The sequence below is a fragment of the Rattus norvegicus genome, chromosome 1 (assembly GCF_021556685.1).
Source record: "Rattus norvegicus strain SHRSP/BbbUtx chromosome 1, alternate assembly SHRSP_T2T, whole genome shotgun sequence".
NCBI lineage: Eukaryota > Metazoa > Chordata > Mammalia > Rodentia > Muridae > Rattus > Rattus norvegicus.
Genome location: NC_141534.1, coordinates 54,001,404 through 54,015,761, shown reverse-complemented (window position 1 = coordinate 54,015,761; position 14,358 = coordinate 54,001,404). Strand labels below are relative to the sequence as shown.

Here is a 14,358-nt window from a genome sequence, read left to right as displayed (position 1 = left end):
CATTTGGCTCCAAACTCTTATATTAATAGAATTATATTTATGATTCTTCTTGATGCATTAAATCACTTAGTGACTAATCACATTTCCCTACAGAGTAGAATGGAATAAGGGTTTTGCCACCCAGGAGGTCTCCTTAAGCACTTAGGTAACCATCTGGCCCTCCACACAATCAGTCCCTCTGTCTTGGCCTTCATCATTACACTTCAATTCATCTTGTCTATTTCATAAGGACTCTTTTACATATTTATTTATTTAGAAATCCTGTAGGAAACCATCACTTAGTAACTTTGTTTTCTGTGCAAATCTTAAGGCTGTCTGAAAAGTGATCAGATGGGCACTCTTGATGCTTAGACTAAAAGCTACAATGTTGCCCACAGTGTTTGTCTTTTCTGATTCACTGTGCCGCTTCAAAGGGAGTTACAGAATATTTCAGGCTCGTACCCCTTCACCATGTATGCTTCAGAAGCAAATGGGTGATCTGTCATAGAGTTTCCAAGTTATAAATATCCACACTGGTATTTTAGTTGAGCCGTTTACATTTATTTACTTGAATGAAAAGTAGAGTGCCATTTCACAAAAGTATCACGTGACTTTCTAGTGTTGAGTTATATCCCATGGTTTGCTTTATATGGCTTATTTGCTTTTCCCTACTAGAAGCTTCTGTGAGAGCAGAGTTTATCTTATTTTGCAGGAATCAGAATTGTTAGATTTAATGAATGGACTCAAAGTGTCTAATGTTACCAAGAGACCATGAACACGCTGTGTGTTCTGAGTTTCTTTCAGCTTTCACTCTGGGGTTTGCAGTGAAAGCCAGGTCATCATGAGGTCATACTGGGAATGCATTAAGCAAGACGTTGACTCGGCCACAGCTGCTCCTTAGAATGCATGCAGGGCTGGGGTCCAATTCCACCCACAAACAGAATGAAACACCCATTCTGGCACTTCGAGGGATCATGACCATCTAACTGATTTATAATCAACAATAAAAAGTCATTCTGCTTAATAAGGATTCACGCCAAATTTCCAGGCTATTGACTTTCTTATGAGCAGTAAAATAACTTTATTTTGTGTTGTCTAATTAATTTTGACAGTGAACTCTGAGAAGTAATGCTTCCCTGGTGTGTCTGAGCCTTATATTCCCAGTGTTACCTGTGAGGTCATTTCAGTGGAAAAGGTCTGCACGTTTTACTAGTGCTATTAAGAATGTTTTTACAGATCTGAAATGAGGTGGTTGTTTTTGGAATTAAACCTTATCATACTATTTGGAGTAAAAATCTTAGGGGGTTTGGTGAAAATACATTGAATGAGATTGACATACTTCAATTACATGAAATAATTTTTTGTAAATATAATGCTAGTTTTCATGTTCTATTTCTGTTTAATGAACTTTCTGACTGAGGAAGGAAATGAGTTACATATTTCTGTAGATGGCTAAACTCAAAAATGATTTTCTTTTGAAGCTAAAAACTAAGCTGACCCAGAGAATTGTTCATTTCCCTGGTCAGTTTAAGCTATTTGGGTCTTGGGACGCCATCTGTTTGGGACGATAGGCAGCCACACACCTGTGAACATTTCTCAGTTGTTCTCCCCGACCTGTAGCAGATGTAACGAGCCTTTGGGATGCTCCCTTTCTGAAAGCCAGATTGTGGATGTTGGTGAGTGAAGGAACGGAAACAGGGTGATGGATGGATGGTACTTTGTGATGTGCCAGTCCACCTGTCATGGGCAGGAGGAGAGGGCCCCATGTGATCTTGACAGATGATCCCGACAGACCGTCTCCATTGACCCAGGCTCTGTCTGTAATGGAGAAATCCATTGGTAGCCCCGTGTCCTTCAGAATAACTAAGTACACGCAAGCTGGAAGTGACTACACCATCTAACCTGTTACACAGTTCTGGATCTCCGAGGATGCCTAATCTTTGGAATGTACGCAGTTTCCTCATGGCGAAATCAGACTATTAAATAAAATTCCTTACTTTATTTCACTAGATCAAAGATCACTTGAGAAAATCCAGTAAAGCCAATTTGAATTTTTAAGGCAATAAGTTTCTTTGAATTTTTTAAGCCATTCTTTTTCTTTAAGACAAAAGATTTAGCTGTACTTGTACAGAGAGCAAGTCGGACACAAAGCGCATTGCTACGGAGGCCAAGAAACTGAACAGAAAGCTCGGTTCTTGGGCAGAGTTTGAGTTTGAACATGCTCTTGTTCAACAGAGGAGGAAAGTGGCCTGTCCCACTCTACATGTGAGCAAGCTCATCACAGGCCCAAGCCCTCTTGCCATCTGGTCATGCCACTTCTCCCTTGGAGAAATTAAGCTTTTTTTTTTTTTTACATCTCAGACTTTGTGGATATAGGGTGAAAGCACTAGGTAGGTTTTCTCTTCAGGAGATGCTAACCTTGTAGGGGTCTGTGAAATGAATGCTTGGCCCATAGCTCTGAGGAGTACCCGGCAATTTGGAAGGTAATGTAAGGCCACCTGCTGTGTCTGCTCAAACAGGGACAGAGAGGCACCAGCAGCACAGAGCACACTCCTGTAGGGCTTGTAGCAGAAGGTCATACTGCTTTAATTCCATGTTGCTGTCCCGCCTTCTAGACTACACAGTTTTGCTTCTTGATGCTTTTTCTGTTGCATAAGTGGCACACAGGCAAACTGCACTCATGGAGATGCCCGTGCCCCGCCCCCACCCCTGTGGGCTCCTGGGAAAAGTGGAAATCCTGCATTCACCAGTTTTGTATTGTCTTCTAGAGACCGTGTCATCGGCTTGATGATGACTGCCTGCGATCTTTGCTCTGTGACGAAACTATGGCCAGTTACAAAATTGACAGCAAATGATATATATGCAGAGTTCTGGGCTGAGGTATGTCCTAGATTCTTATGTTAACTTAGACATTACCAAGAAATGACCAAAATAGCTCAGTAGAAATGAATCCCCTGGCCAGTCAGCCTGATACCTTAACTGGCCATTCTAAGAGTTGCTTTGGGAAAAAATGGCGGTTAGTCACCCACGTAACACATTCAGCTGTTTTGTCATCATGCAGTAAAAACTCTGCTAAACCTACCTGACTGAGGGGAAGTTCTCTGGTCCCCGCTGAAAGCATTTAGCACCCTGATCACTGATCGTTGCTGCAGCAACTCTCCTTATTTGATAGCTGACCTTTGCGCTCACGGATATCGCATCAGATGTGCACAGGACATCTGAAGCCCTGGGCTACATCCACTACCGGTGAGGGAAATAAAAGGAGTCACCCTTCTTTACCTCTGGCAGAAGACAGTGTCCCCGTGTTCACTGGCCAGCCCAGCTTCAGTCTTCTTTAAGGTTTCCATCCTTAAGACCATCGGAAAACACAGACATTTACATTACGACTCATAACAGCAGCAAAATTACGGTTATGAAGTAGCAACAAAAATAATTGTATGGCCAGGGTTCACCACAGTATGGGGATCTGTATTAAAGGGTCACAGTGTTAAGAAGGCTGAGGACCCCTGCTCTAAAGCACACATAGACACACACACACACACGTACACACGCACACTTTGTTTTACTGTGTAACAGAACTTGTCTTGCTCAGTTAGTGAAAGTGATGATATACACTTGTGTCAAGTGCACTAATCCTTCACTGACACAGTCAGTCTGATGGATATGTGTGTTTTACACAGTTTTATACTGTGTAGAGCATACTTGACCTTCTACTATGTTTAAATCCTAATCTGTGAACCGGGATGTGACAGGCACATAGGATTGGTCCCCTCCCTGCAGATTCCACAGTGGGTAAAGCTCTGAACATGAGAGGTAATCTCCAGGACCTTGTCTTCCCTGGGCAGAGCCATGAGTACTGTCCAGGTCCCCTCAGTTGATTTAATCCCTAAAGTCCAGTGTCTTTCCTCCCTTCCACCATGCCGCTGCTTCCCACTCTGCCCGCCCCACCCTTGTAGAATTCCTCATCTATACCTTGTAGAAGTAAATACGAGTGATGAAGCTTGCAGTCTTGGGTCATGTGGCCCCAGAGCACTGTAGCCCTACAGTCAGCACCCCACGTCCAATCCTCCACCACAAGCATGGAGTTCATGTCCTCTGCTGCTGTAGCCTGCCTCTGTCCCCAACCATCCCTGAAGCTACTCATTAGGTGCCTGTCTGTCCCACATCACTGGGTTTCCTTTTCAGCATCCATCCTCGCCCTAAGCATATGCTTAAGTCTCTCACGTAGAAACTTGTCCCTCATGGGACATATGACACCACAGTGAACAGGAGCTTGGTAGGTTTCACTCATTTGGATGGAGAGGAAAACGATGAGAACCCCTCCAGTTAGGAGCTGAAGAAGTGAGCTTTGAGGACCTGGGTGCTCCAGGCAAGTTTCAGGGCACAGAGTTTTTAAGTGTAGGAATTTACTTTCGACTCTAACAAATCTTAGACAGTTTTGGTATGAGGCTGTGATTTCTGAGAAAAAAATCAAATTAAATGACTATTTATGCACCATTAAGAAGATTTTAACACTTCAAACAGAAGCACGTGCCTTTATAAGAGCTGTAGGGATGCCGTGTTCCCTGTTGTGGCATCTCTAGAGGATGATGTAAATCTTCATCCCGACGCCTGGTAGGGGAGGTCCCCTCGGGCAGCCACCTGTGTCAGGAATGTGCTACTGAGGTGTCTGTGGCCCTGGATCCCCATTGACAATTTTGGAAAAGTGCTCATCACTCTAAAGTTAAAGCCTAGTTTTACTTATTTCACACAAAGGAATAGCAATTTGAAAAAGAAGCAAGGACAGCCTTCAGTCTTCCCATCCTAGTCACCCCACCAAACAGCGACTCGGAGATGGCCATTGCTTTGACATGCCTCTTGGGGCACAAGATATTTATTTTGAAGAATAATCCCAGGAACACCACAATGTCCTAAGTCTATTTGAAAACTACAAATGATTTCCTCCTGTCTCTTCCAGGGGGATGAGATGAAGAAGTTGGGGATACAGCCCATCCCTATGATGGACAGAGACAAGCGAGATGAAGTCCCTCAAGGACAGGTATGCAGAACGAGAGCCATCATGACATGGCTGTCCATCTGTCTGTCTACTGTGTATCTATGTATTAGATGTGGTGGCTTTTAACCCTCCACAGAACTTTCTGGAACACTGGGCTCCCTGTTAACTGTCTTCTGTCTGGCCCCTGCACTTGGTGTGAACCCGTTGAAGTCCCCACCCACTCTAGGGGTGTAGCCACACACACCCCACCCCCAGCCGAGTCTTACATTCCGTTATTAAATTATTTGAAATATGTCTTGTCACGTAGTGTAAGGAAGGGATCCAACAAAGTCTTCCCAAACAGTTACAACACACTCTGTCCCAGTAAAGATTTTGTTTTAGAACTTACATTCAGAATAGTAGTTTGCTCTAAAATAGATTGAGCTTTGCCAAAAGAAGTAACTTCTTTTGGTAGCCTGTGGGGTTTTTAAATATCTCCGAGATGCACAAAATATTTTACCAGTTCATCTAAATTTTAAATATGCATATTGTGAAGTAATTTTGTCACAACAGTGAAGTGTTCTGCTCCCCAGTAAGCCATTTTTTTTTCTTGGAATGCTCCAGCCCAGTGAATCCTTACTAAGGTTTAAAATAAGAGAATGCCTGCGTCAGCTATGAAACTAAAAATAAGCCCACTGTGCTGGTTCATCCCTGTAACCCTGGCCCCCCAGGAGCCTCTGGAGGGGAGGCTCATGAGGGCCAGGGCCACCTGGACTTCAGACGGACTTCACCATTGTCTCAAACTTAGCTTCAAAGCGGTTCAAAGTGGAAACACATGAGCATTGCTCTAGCATGAAGATTCTGTCAGTAACTCTAGCAGGAGAAAGCAAGTGGGAGCCATGAAGAATTCCTGCTGCTTCTCCTCTCCTACGCTTCTAAAGACGTTGCTGAGCTCACCTAGGGAGCAGATGGCTGCCACTTTGCCATCCATTGGCTTGTCATGAAGAGGGGCTCACCAGGGGAGGACAGTTACCTGGGCTCTGCTTGGTCCCTCACCAATCCACATCTGCCCTTCACTAGAGCAGGTAGGGTAACATCAGGAGTTAGAGCTGTGGAGACTCATAGGTTGAGAGAGAGAGCTGAGCTAGGAGGAGAACTTCAGTGAACACCCTGAGGTCTGTTGAAGGGTACAAGTCTTGGGGGAGGGTGAGGGTTTGGCACAAGACTAGAGGTCATAGAAGAAAACCAGAAACACATCGGCTGCCCCTGAACGCTAAGCTGGAAGAGAGTTGTGCTGGTGCCAGACTCTGAGCCTGACTCTGACATGTCCCCCAGGGCAGCGTTAAGTTAATGTAGCTTCTCAAATAGGCCTTGGATTCAAGCCTGAGCCAGGTGAATTTAGAATCTTGTTTAACTCGCTGAAGCTTTGAATTCCACGGGTGTAAACTGTAGTGGTGTGTTAAGGAATTGAGTATGTACACAGTACACAGCAGGAAAAGCACACGACACATACACAGGGCACAGAGCACACAGAACACACAGGGAACAAAGCACATACATAGTGCATAGAGCACACATATCGCACACACACACACACACACACACACACACAGAGCACACAATACACAACAGAAAAAGCACACAATATACAGCAGGAAAAGCACACAGCCCATACACAGTACACAGAGCACACAGCCCACAGCACACAGAACAGCACATAGCACAATGCAGAAGACAGAGCACACGGAAGAAACAACACACAGCAGGAACAGCTGACTTCATACTTAAGGGTCAGGGACAGAAAGGTGGAGAATGTCAGCTTTCTAACAGTAACATCCTTTCATTTTTCCCTGCCGCAGCTTGGATTCTACAATGCTGTGGCCATCCCCTGCTATACCACCCTGACGCAGATCCTCCCACCCACAGAGCCTCTGCTGAAGGCCTGCAGGTAGGCACGACCTTGTCCTGAACTCTTCTTGGGGTTTTTCACTCCACTAGCCCGTGAATATGCCGGATTCACACTTTACAGCGAACCTTCTGATAGAAAGCCCAGGTTTCTGCTCCAATATCCATTCGCCCCATCCGGGAGTCTTGGTTGGTTCTCTCCTAAAGCCACCCCCACCCACTTCTAATCAGAGTCGAATCCCAGACATTAGCTGATGCAGTTCAGACAGGATAAATGGTGCTGGCAGCCCATGCCACGGACCAGGGTAGGTCAAGGGACAGGTGCCCAGCTGAGCTAAAGGGGCTGTGGTGCAGAGGACCCCTTGAAATAGGATTCTCACTGTGCTGCGTGGGCCAGGCACATGGAGTTTCCATGAAAGCAGTGCGCCTCTTTCCATAACTGGCTCCCTTCTTAGTCTGTGAGTGTCATGTCTCTGATCTGTACTGGCTAGACCTTGACAGCACCCCATTCCCTCGGACACTCAGCGTGGTCCCCCCAGACACTCAAAGGGGCCTTCTGTCATAAATCTCATTGCCAGTGTGTGTCTCCTATGTAGTGTCTATAGGCAGGACATGCTCATTCATTTTCTACAAAAGGCCTGTCACCATGCAGAGGAGTGCCCAACTCTGTGTCTCCGGACTGTGCTGTCTGCTCAGGTGATTGCCAAGAAACAGACTTGGCCTAAATGGCACTAGGAACTGTATGTGGAAGAGGAGACCCTTGGGGGACACCCTTCCTCCTGGGCATGCTTCACCCTATCACCTGTTACCTGCTCTGGCTGCCTTTTCTGAGAGCCCAACTCAGTCAAGAACAATGACATTTTAAAAGATTCTAATTTCCTTTGTAAGAGAAGTTCCTGGAGTGAATGGTGTCTGGGGCACATCCTCACTGCCCAGTCTTGCTGGAATGGACACCAGGGGAAGAAGAGGGCAGACATTTAGCCAGAAGGTATTAGATAAAACCCAAATGTGGTGTGTTCCAGCCTCTGCTGTGTTTTTCGAGACAGGGTTTCTCTGTGTAGCCTTGGCCATCCTAGAACTTGCTCGAACTTTGAGATCTGCCTGCCTGTGCCTCCTGAGTCTAGAAGCTGTCATTGTGAGTAGCTGTTGGGCCTTCAAGCACAGGGCTGGCTGTAGTGTGTTAGGTGGCTTTGGTCAACTTTGATGAATCCCCATTTCTCTGTGCCTGGCTGACCCAAATCATTACCTTAAGTCCATTTTAGTATGTAAATACAGTACACACGAACATTAAGGAAATTACTTATTTTAATATATGTCTTTTCCCAATGTTTCAGAAAGTCTCTAAGCTCTGGGAAAATGGCACGTTATGGTGCAGATTAAGAGTTCTACCCTGCTTATATCATATTTTAGGAATCTTTTTAAAAATTTTTTTCCCTGAAGCTATCTTTGCATGCTTGCTTTAAAAAACAGGAAGATTTTTAGAAGTGCAGTGTGTAACTTTTGAGCTTGCCAGTGTCAAAGCTCTCTCTGACACTGTCCTTGTGTAAAAGGAAAGCCAAGTTAGGCTGGGATGCTGTGAAGAGCTCCACCAGGCACATGCGTAGTCACCACTGCAGGGTTGTAAGGCCATGGCCTGTGATGGACATGTGCATCTGAGGACAGGGAGAGAAGAGATTGGAGGGCAGTAGGGGAATGGGGCTCCTATGGGAGGTGGCCGGGACAGAGGTGCTGTGTCTGCATTGGGGTGTTTTGGAACCCCAAATCAGGGAGTTTGAGTTGTTTTACACCCGAGAGGCTGTCAAGATGGAGGACGCTGAAGCAAGTTGAACTGGCCTCCCTAACTCCCTGTCATTTTGATAGTAGCATTTCTGCTCTCCCACCTGGCATCCCTGGCTTCTCCTTGCCAGAATGGGCCCTGGCTGGGAGCCCTGTGTCCACTCGCTGATCCCGTCCTTGATAATTAGGAAATACAGCCCTTGCTCCAGCTGAGTTTCTGTCTTTGCAGCCCAGAGCCCGTAGGACAAGACGCCCAGGGCTCTGTTGCCTCTGAGGCTCACAGCTGAGGTGGCATGGCATAGAGCCTGCCCAGACACCTCATGCCAGCCACTGTCAGCATCAGAATGACTTTAACGAGGCTGTGCCCAGTTGTCCCACACTGCGGATGTCACCTTTGAAAGCGAGCCCAGGGACTCTGTTTCGATGCCATCTATAACTATGCCCTTTGTTCCTAGGGATAACCTCAATCAGTGGGAGAAGGTAATTCGAGGGGAAGAGACAGCAATGTGGATTTCAGGCCCAGCAACTAGCAAAAGCACATCTGAGAAGCCGACCAGGAAGGTCGATGACTGATCCTGAGGTGATGTCTGCCTAGCAACTGACTCAACCTGCTTCTGTGACTTCGTTCTTTTTATTTTTATTTTTTTAACGGGGTGAAAACCTCTCTCAGAAGGTACCGTCGCATATCCATGTGAAGCAGATGACTCCCTGCGCACACCTCGGACCGTGAGCAACCCGGGCTCCACCGTGTTCAGACGTCGGCTATTCCATGGCTCCGCCTGACTCCCGAATGCCATTTGCTACCAGGCCAGAACTGCGCTGGCTGGAGGGGGCAGAGACGACAGGAGGGGTTCTTACCTGCATCCTTCCATGAGGGTGTGGTTCTGTGTTTCATCTCTAACAGAGATGCTACTGCTTGGTGGCGTTTGTTAGAAATGGGACACACGCCCCTGTCGTGAAGTTTACATGTGACCTTCTTGTAGGTAACTTGAGTTCGTAGCCTGGGACCCCTGTAATGAAGGTTACAGTCCACAGGTGATAGAGAAATTCAAGCTGTAAGTTACAGGTGCACTATAAGTGTGTTCATTCAGTTTACCTGGGGGCATGGAGGTGAGTCAGCTCCACGAGGAAGGAAGCATACCTCTGCCCTCATCAAGGGGACACAGGGTACATCCCAGGCATCAGAGAACTGCAGCTCACCTCAAACCATGTCAAAGAATTAAAACACACCCCCATCCCCTCACTGTAGCCTTTGGCAACTTCGCCAAACCCTTCACACAAAGAAAATAAAAGTAAGGCGTATAAATTTCCTCCAGCAAGCAAATCTTGTGAGTAAAAAAAAAAAATGTAAATTTTAACAATTTCTTTATATTTTCACTGTGTGTTATGGCAGAATTTTAGTCACGTCCAAAACAAAAGATTATTCTAGAAGACACCTCAACCCATGCTATACCCTCCTCAGAGGCACTGACAGCATGGCCTCTCCTCCATGCCGGACAGGAAGAGGTCCAGGACTACCACATTGACTCTGATGGTGTCTCCTCTCACCATTCAGACATCCACAAGAACGAACGAATGCCGAACACCCGCCATGTGTGGATAGTTCTCCTGTGTGACTTTCTAGAGAAGCCAGAACCCCCTGGGCCCTCCCTGTGGAGTCCTAAGGAAGCCACACAGGTTCAAGCCATGGGGATTTTCAGAATAGCGGCATGGAAACCAGAGGAGCGAAGCTCGGTTGTTCTCACTCAGTGAACCTTGAGAAGGAAGAGACTGACTGGCCAGAGACCAAACACTCAGCCCTCGGGCAGGAGCCTGCAACGTCGTTTTAAAACAAATTTTCGGAATAGATTTTGATACACCCGATACTGTACACACAGGTGCTTGGCATTTGCAAAATCTCTTCAGTTCCCTTCCACACATTGACTTACACTTGGAGCAGAGTGGGCCGAACGCAACCCTGTCTTCACTTTAACACTGTCTGTGCAATTTCCCCGCAGGTTTCTAAAACATTAACACCCCTCCCCTCTGTGTGCTACTCCATTTACTGTTATAGGGTGATGTCAATGAGAGAAGCTACCACAGCACCAGGGCTGTGCACACATGTGCACACACACTCATGCATGGTGTGAGGACAAGCACACATATGTACAGCATGCACACACACACACACACACACACACACACACATACACACACACACGAGACAAAAGGAGAGAAAAGGAAGCAAACATTTATAAAAACGATGGTCACCCTCATACGCAAAAGCAGTTGTTTTCCCTGTGTGGAAACAGGCTGCTCTCCACAAGAAAATGTGCATGTGTTCTCCCCTGAGTGTGCTCTCCCGTGAGAGCCCACTGAAGCTAGTCTACTTTTCTCATACAAACAGGTGACTCTGGCTTCAGCAAAAAGCCACTCGAGCCACACAAGTTGATCATCTATCATCTTGGATCTGAATTGCAAGAAGGGGGCGGCATTTAAGATGATTGTTTAATTCAGGCATTGGGAAGGCCCTCGCCTGTGAATTCTGTCTCCGAGCATATAAAAGGACTCTGGTGTTGGGACACCTATGATTCCTTTAGCATTTCATGGTTGCCGTGGAAATAGGGATTTTCCCGAAATCTCTTATAATTTGACCTAAGCAAGAACTTTGTATGGCGTGGCCCTGCCTGGGGCAGTTTTGCAGAGGAACCTCCTGGGGATTTATCAGCTGGTCAGCCTCTTGTGAAATAGTATCCTGTGCGAATCGGTTTGGAAAAAAAGATTACGCCTGGGAAAACCTTTGCAATATTGTTCCCTCCATTTGCCAAGATTCAGTGAGGAGGCATAAATCTGCCCAAACCAGGCCAAGGATACAGCCTAGTTAATAATTTCGTTAATAATCCGGTTTCAGAATAATTCGTGCAGTCAGGAGTGGCTGTGTGTGTGTGTGTGTGTGTGTGTGTGTGTGTGTGTGTGTGTGTGTGTGTGTCGGCAAGTGGAATGCATTTAGCAGACAGGCACGTGAATCCCTCCTCTTAGCTTCTCCCACCTCTTGTCTCAGGAAGATTTTTCTCTCCAAAGGTTTCCAGGAATTTCTCATTAATGGCTGATGCGAACTTAGTGACTAATAGTGAATACAAACAGAATGCTCAACTTAACCAAAATTATATTATTTATCATCATTTTGTGGTACACAAATTTTGTAGCAATGGTGAATATTTATTTTCTTTCCACATACCATGGTTATATTATTTTCTTATGATATGTAAGTGCGTGTCAACACCAACGTGAAGTATTGACCCTGGGCAGCCAAAATACAGTCCTAAAGTTTGTAAACATCGATTAGATGTCAGCCCCTTAGAGGTTCTGAGAGGCTGTGGGGCAGTGAGAAGCATTGCTGGGCTGGCGGTCAGGCTTCCACCTTGCTAGGAAGAGAGCAGTTGAATCCTGTCCCCAGCTCCCTCCAGCCTGAAGAGTGTGCTGGTCAGACTGTCGCTGAGGGATTCCAAGTGACCTACTCCCACACCTGCAAAAAATAGGCAGTTTGATGTGACCTGTTTAGTGTGGCTCTCCTCTGTTGAGCATGTGCTAGCATTTTTTTTTTATTTTATGCACACCCAGTGAACTCTGCTCTTTCAAGTATGTTCATGTATGTGCTAGATATGTTAGCACAGCCTGCCTGGTGCTGCACAACGCCTCAGAGACGGAGCCTTTCGATGAGCTTAGCTTGGTGCGCCATGCTGACGCTCTCTTAGGTCTAAGTTATGGTTATGGTGTCAGCTTTAATAGAACAAAAGTATGCACCTTGCCTTGGCATGAGCCTTTCGGTTTTCAATGCTGACTTCTCCCCTTCCTCTCCTGTGCTCACCTTACCTTTCCTGAGTGTACGACATTTAAAGAGGGCATGTCCCTGGTGGGGCATCCCTTCTCAGGTCCCTGCCATGCCCCCACTTCACTGACATCTACCCCTGGTAACTTTGGGATCCTCTTGTTTGAAGGGAACTATGGCTCCAGTTAGAGGCATGAATCTGTTGGGTTCTGGCTCTCCGACCTGGCTTGTGGTTTTGAAAATCTCTCTGTATATTCCAACCCCTCCTTTGCCTTGTTTGATGCTGATGCTGTGTTAGTAGGGTTCTTGGAAGACGTCATCCACAAGCCACAGACCCCTCCTGTGGCAAAGCGTCAGGCTGACTCGCCGGCATCGTGAGATCTGAGTTAGTCGCACACGCACTGTAAGCCATGGCTTCCCTTTGCACGGCGGTTACATCTTCGCCCGTGAATTTTTGTCGCCGCCCATCTGGATGACATTATCTATATACTAAATTGAAATTAGAGGTGCCCAGCAGAGTCCAGCGATCTCGATGTCTTTGAAACAAAGCTGTACAGTCTGACCAGTGAAAGTGTCTAAGGCACTTCATGCAGTGACAGAATGCTCAGTCGTGGAAGGCAGGCTGTGATCAGTCTGCCTGCTCCCTACGGTAGCTGTGGGGATTTGTAACTGAAACAGCACAGGGAGGCCTGGCCCTGTGGGGGAGAAGGGAAAGGCCAAGCACCAGGGTGGAACCTTAGTTGAACCCAGTGTCTCAAGAGGAAGCCAGGGCACGTATCTCAGTGCTCAATCTCCAGAGACTATGTATACATTTGCCAGTTTTATCTCTAATGTGAACTCAACCCCCAAACACTTATTTATCGTGTAGTCCACCTAAAATACTAATATTCTATTACCAGCATCCCCACTTTCTTTCTTGGTTTGGTCACCCTGGTCCCCGGGTCTTCTGCTGTATCTAGAATGGTGAACATAAAGGACGTACGGGAATACTGTTTCCATATGATCTGTTGTCTGCTGTGTATGCTACATGTCCATTTACTGTACAAAAAAACGTGCAACTGATTGATTCACAGCAGTATCTCCCTATGTACAGTGCCCCACCTATTTAAAAAAAAAAATCACGTACTTGCCCAGAACACTGTGAAACACTTTACCAAACGACAAACGCAGCGTCTGGATTCTTTCCGAGAAGAGCAACTTTCTCCACAGGAGCACAGTAACAAAAGAGATCCGCCGCCGCCATCCGCTCCCAGCCAAGACACCTCAGAGGCCATGGGGACAATCGCCTTGCTGACCACCACCTGCTGGAGCAGGGGCACAGGTCCCAGCAACTGATCCTCAGTGGATGCGTCTGCAGCCAAAGCCTTAATGGGCTCTCTTTTGAAGGGGAAAGAAGGAATTTCGAGCTAATGATATCCAACATTATTATAGTTGATGAGTTAGTAAATTCCAAAAAAAAAAATGATTTTATATGTAAGACATAAAAAAAACTTTGTAAAGTGCGCAAGTGCAATAATTTAAAGAGGTCTTATCTTTGCATTTATAAATTATAAATATTGTACATGTGTGTAATTTTTCATGTATTCATTTGCAGTCTTTGTATTTAAAAAATCTTTACCGTTATGTTTGTATAATAGAACATTAATCATTTATTATAACAGACAAGGTGTAAATAAATTCATAATTCAAACAGCCAGTATATATGCATATATGGGTGTTACATTGCAAAAAATTCTCTATCTTTGTTCTATTCACATGCTTAAAGAAGTAAGAAATCTTTTGTGGATATGTATACATATAAAGTATATATATATGTATGATACATGAAATATATTTAGAAATGTTCATAATTTTAATGGATATTCTTTGGTGTGAATAATTGAATACAAAATTTTTAAAATATCATCTCTCAAGT

General features: G+C 45.6%; 1 protein-coding gene across 18 annotated transcripts in view; it reads left to right on the top strand.

Annotated features, from left to right (window-relative positions):
• Pde10a (phosphodiesterase 10A) overlaps nucleotides 1-14,345 on the top strand; it is a 452,353-nt gene extending 438,008 nt beyond the window's left edge. For 8 of the 18 annotated variants that reach the window (XM_087586493.1, XM_087586490.1, XM_087586531.1 and 5 more), the window contains 4 exons: nucleotides 2,748-2,859; nucleotides 4,937-5,017; nucleotides 6,814-6,902; nucleotides 9,091-14,345. In XM_087586493.1, the coding sequence (XP_087442619.1) occupies nucleotides 2,748-2,859; nucleotides 4,937-5,017; nucleotides 6,814-6,902; nucleotides 9,091-9,208 (400 nt within the window). In that variant the 3' untranslated portion in view covers nucleotides 9,209-14,345. The remainder of the gene's footprint in view (nucleotides 1-2,747; nucleotides 2,860-4,936; nucleotides 5,018-6,813; nucleotides 6,903-9,090) is intronic. The other 10 variants (XM_087586494.1, XM_087586481.1, XM_087586523.1 and 7 more) reach the window with 2 other exon arrangements.
• Nucleotides 14,346-14,358: the final 13 nt, after the last annotated feature.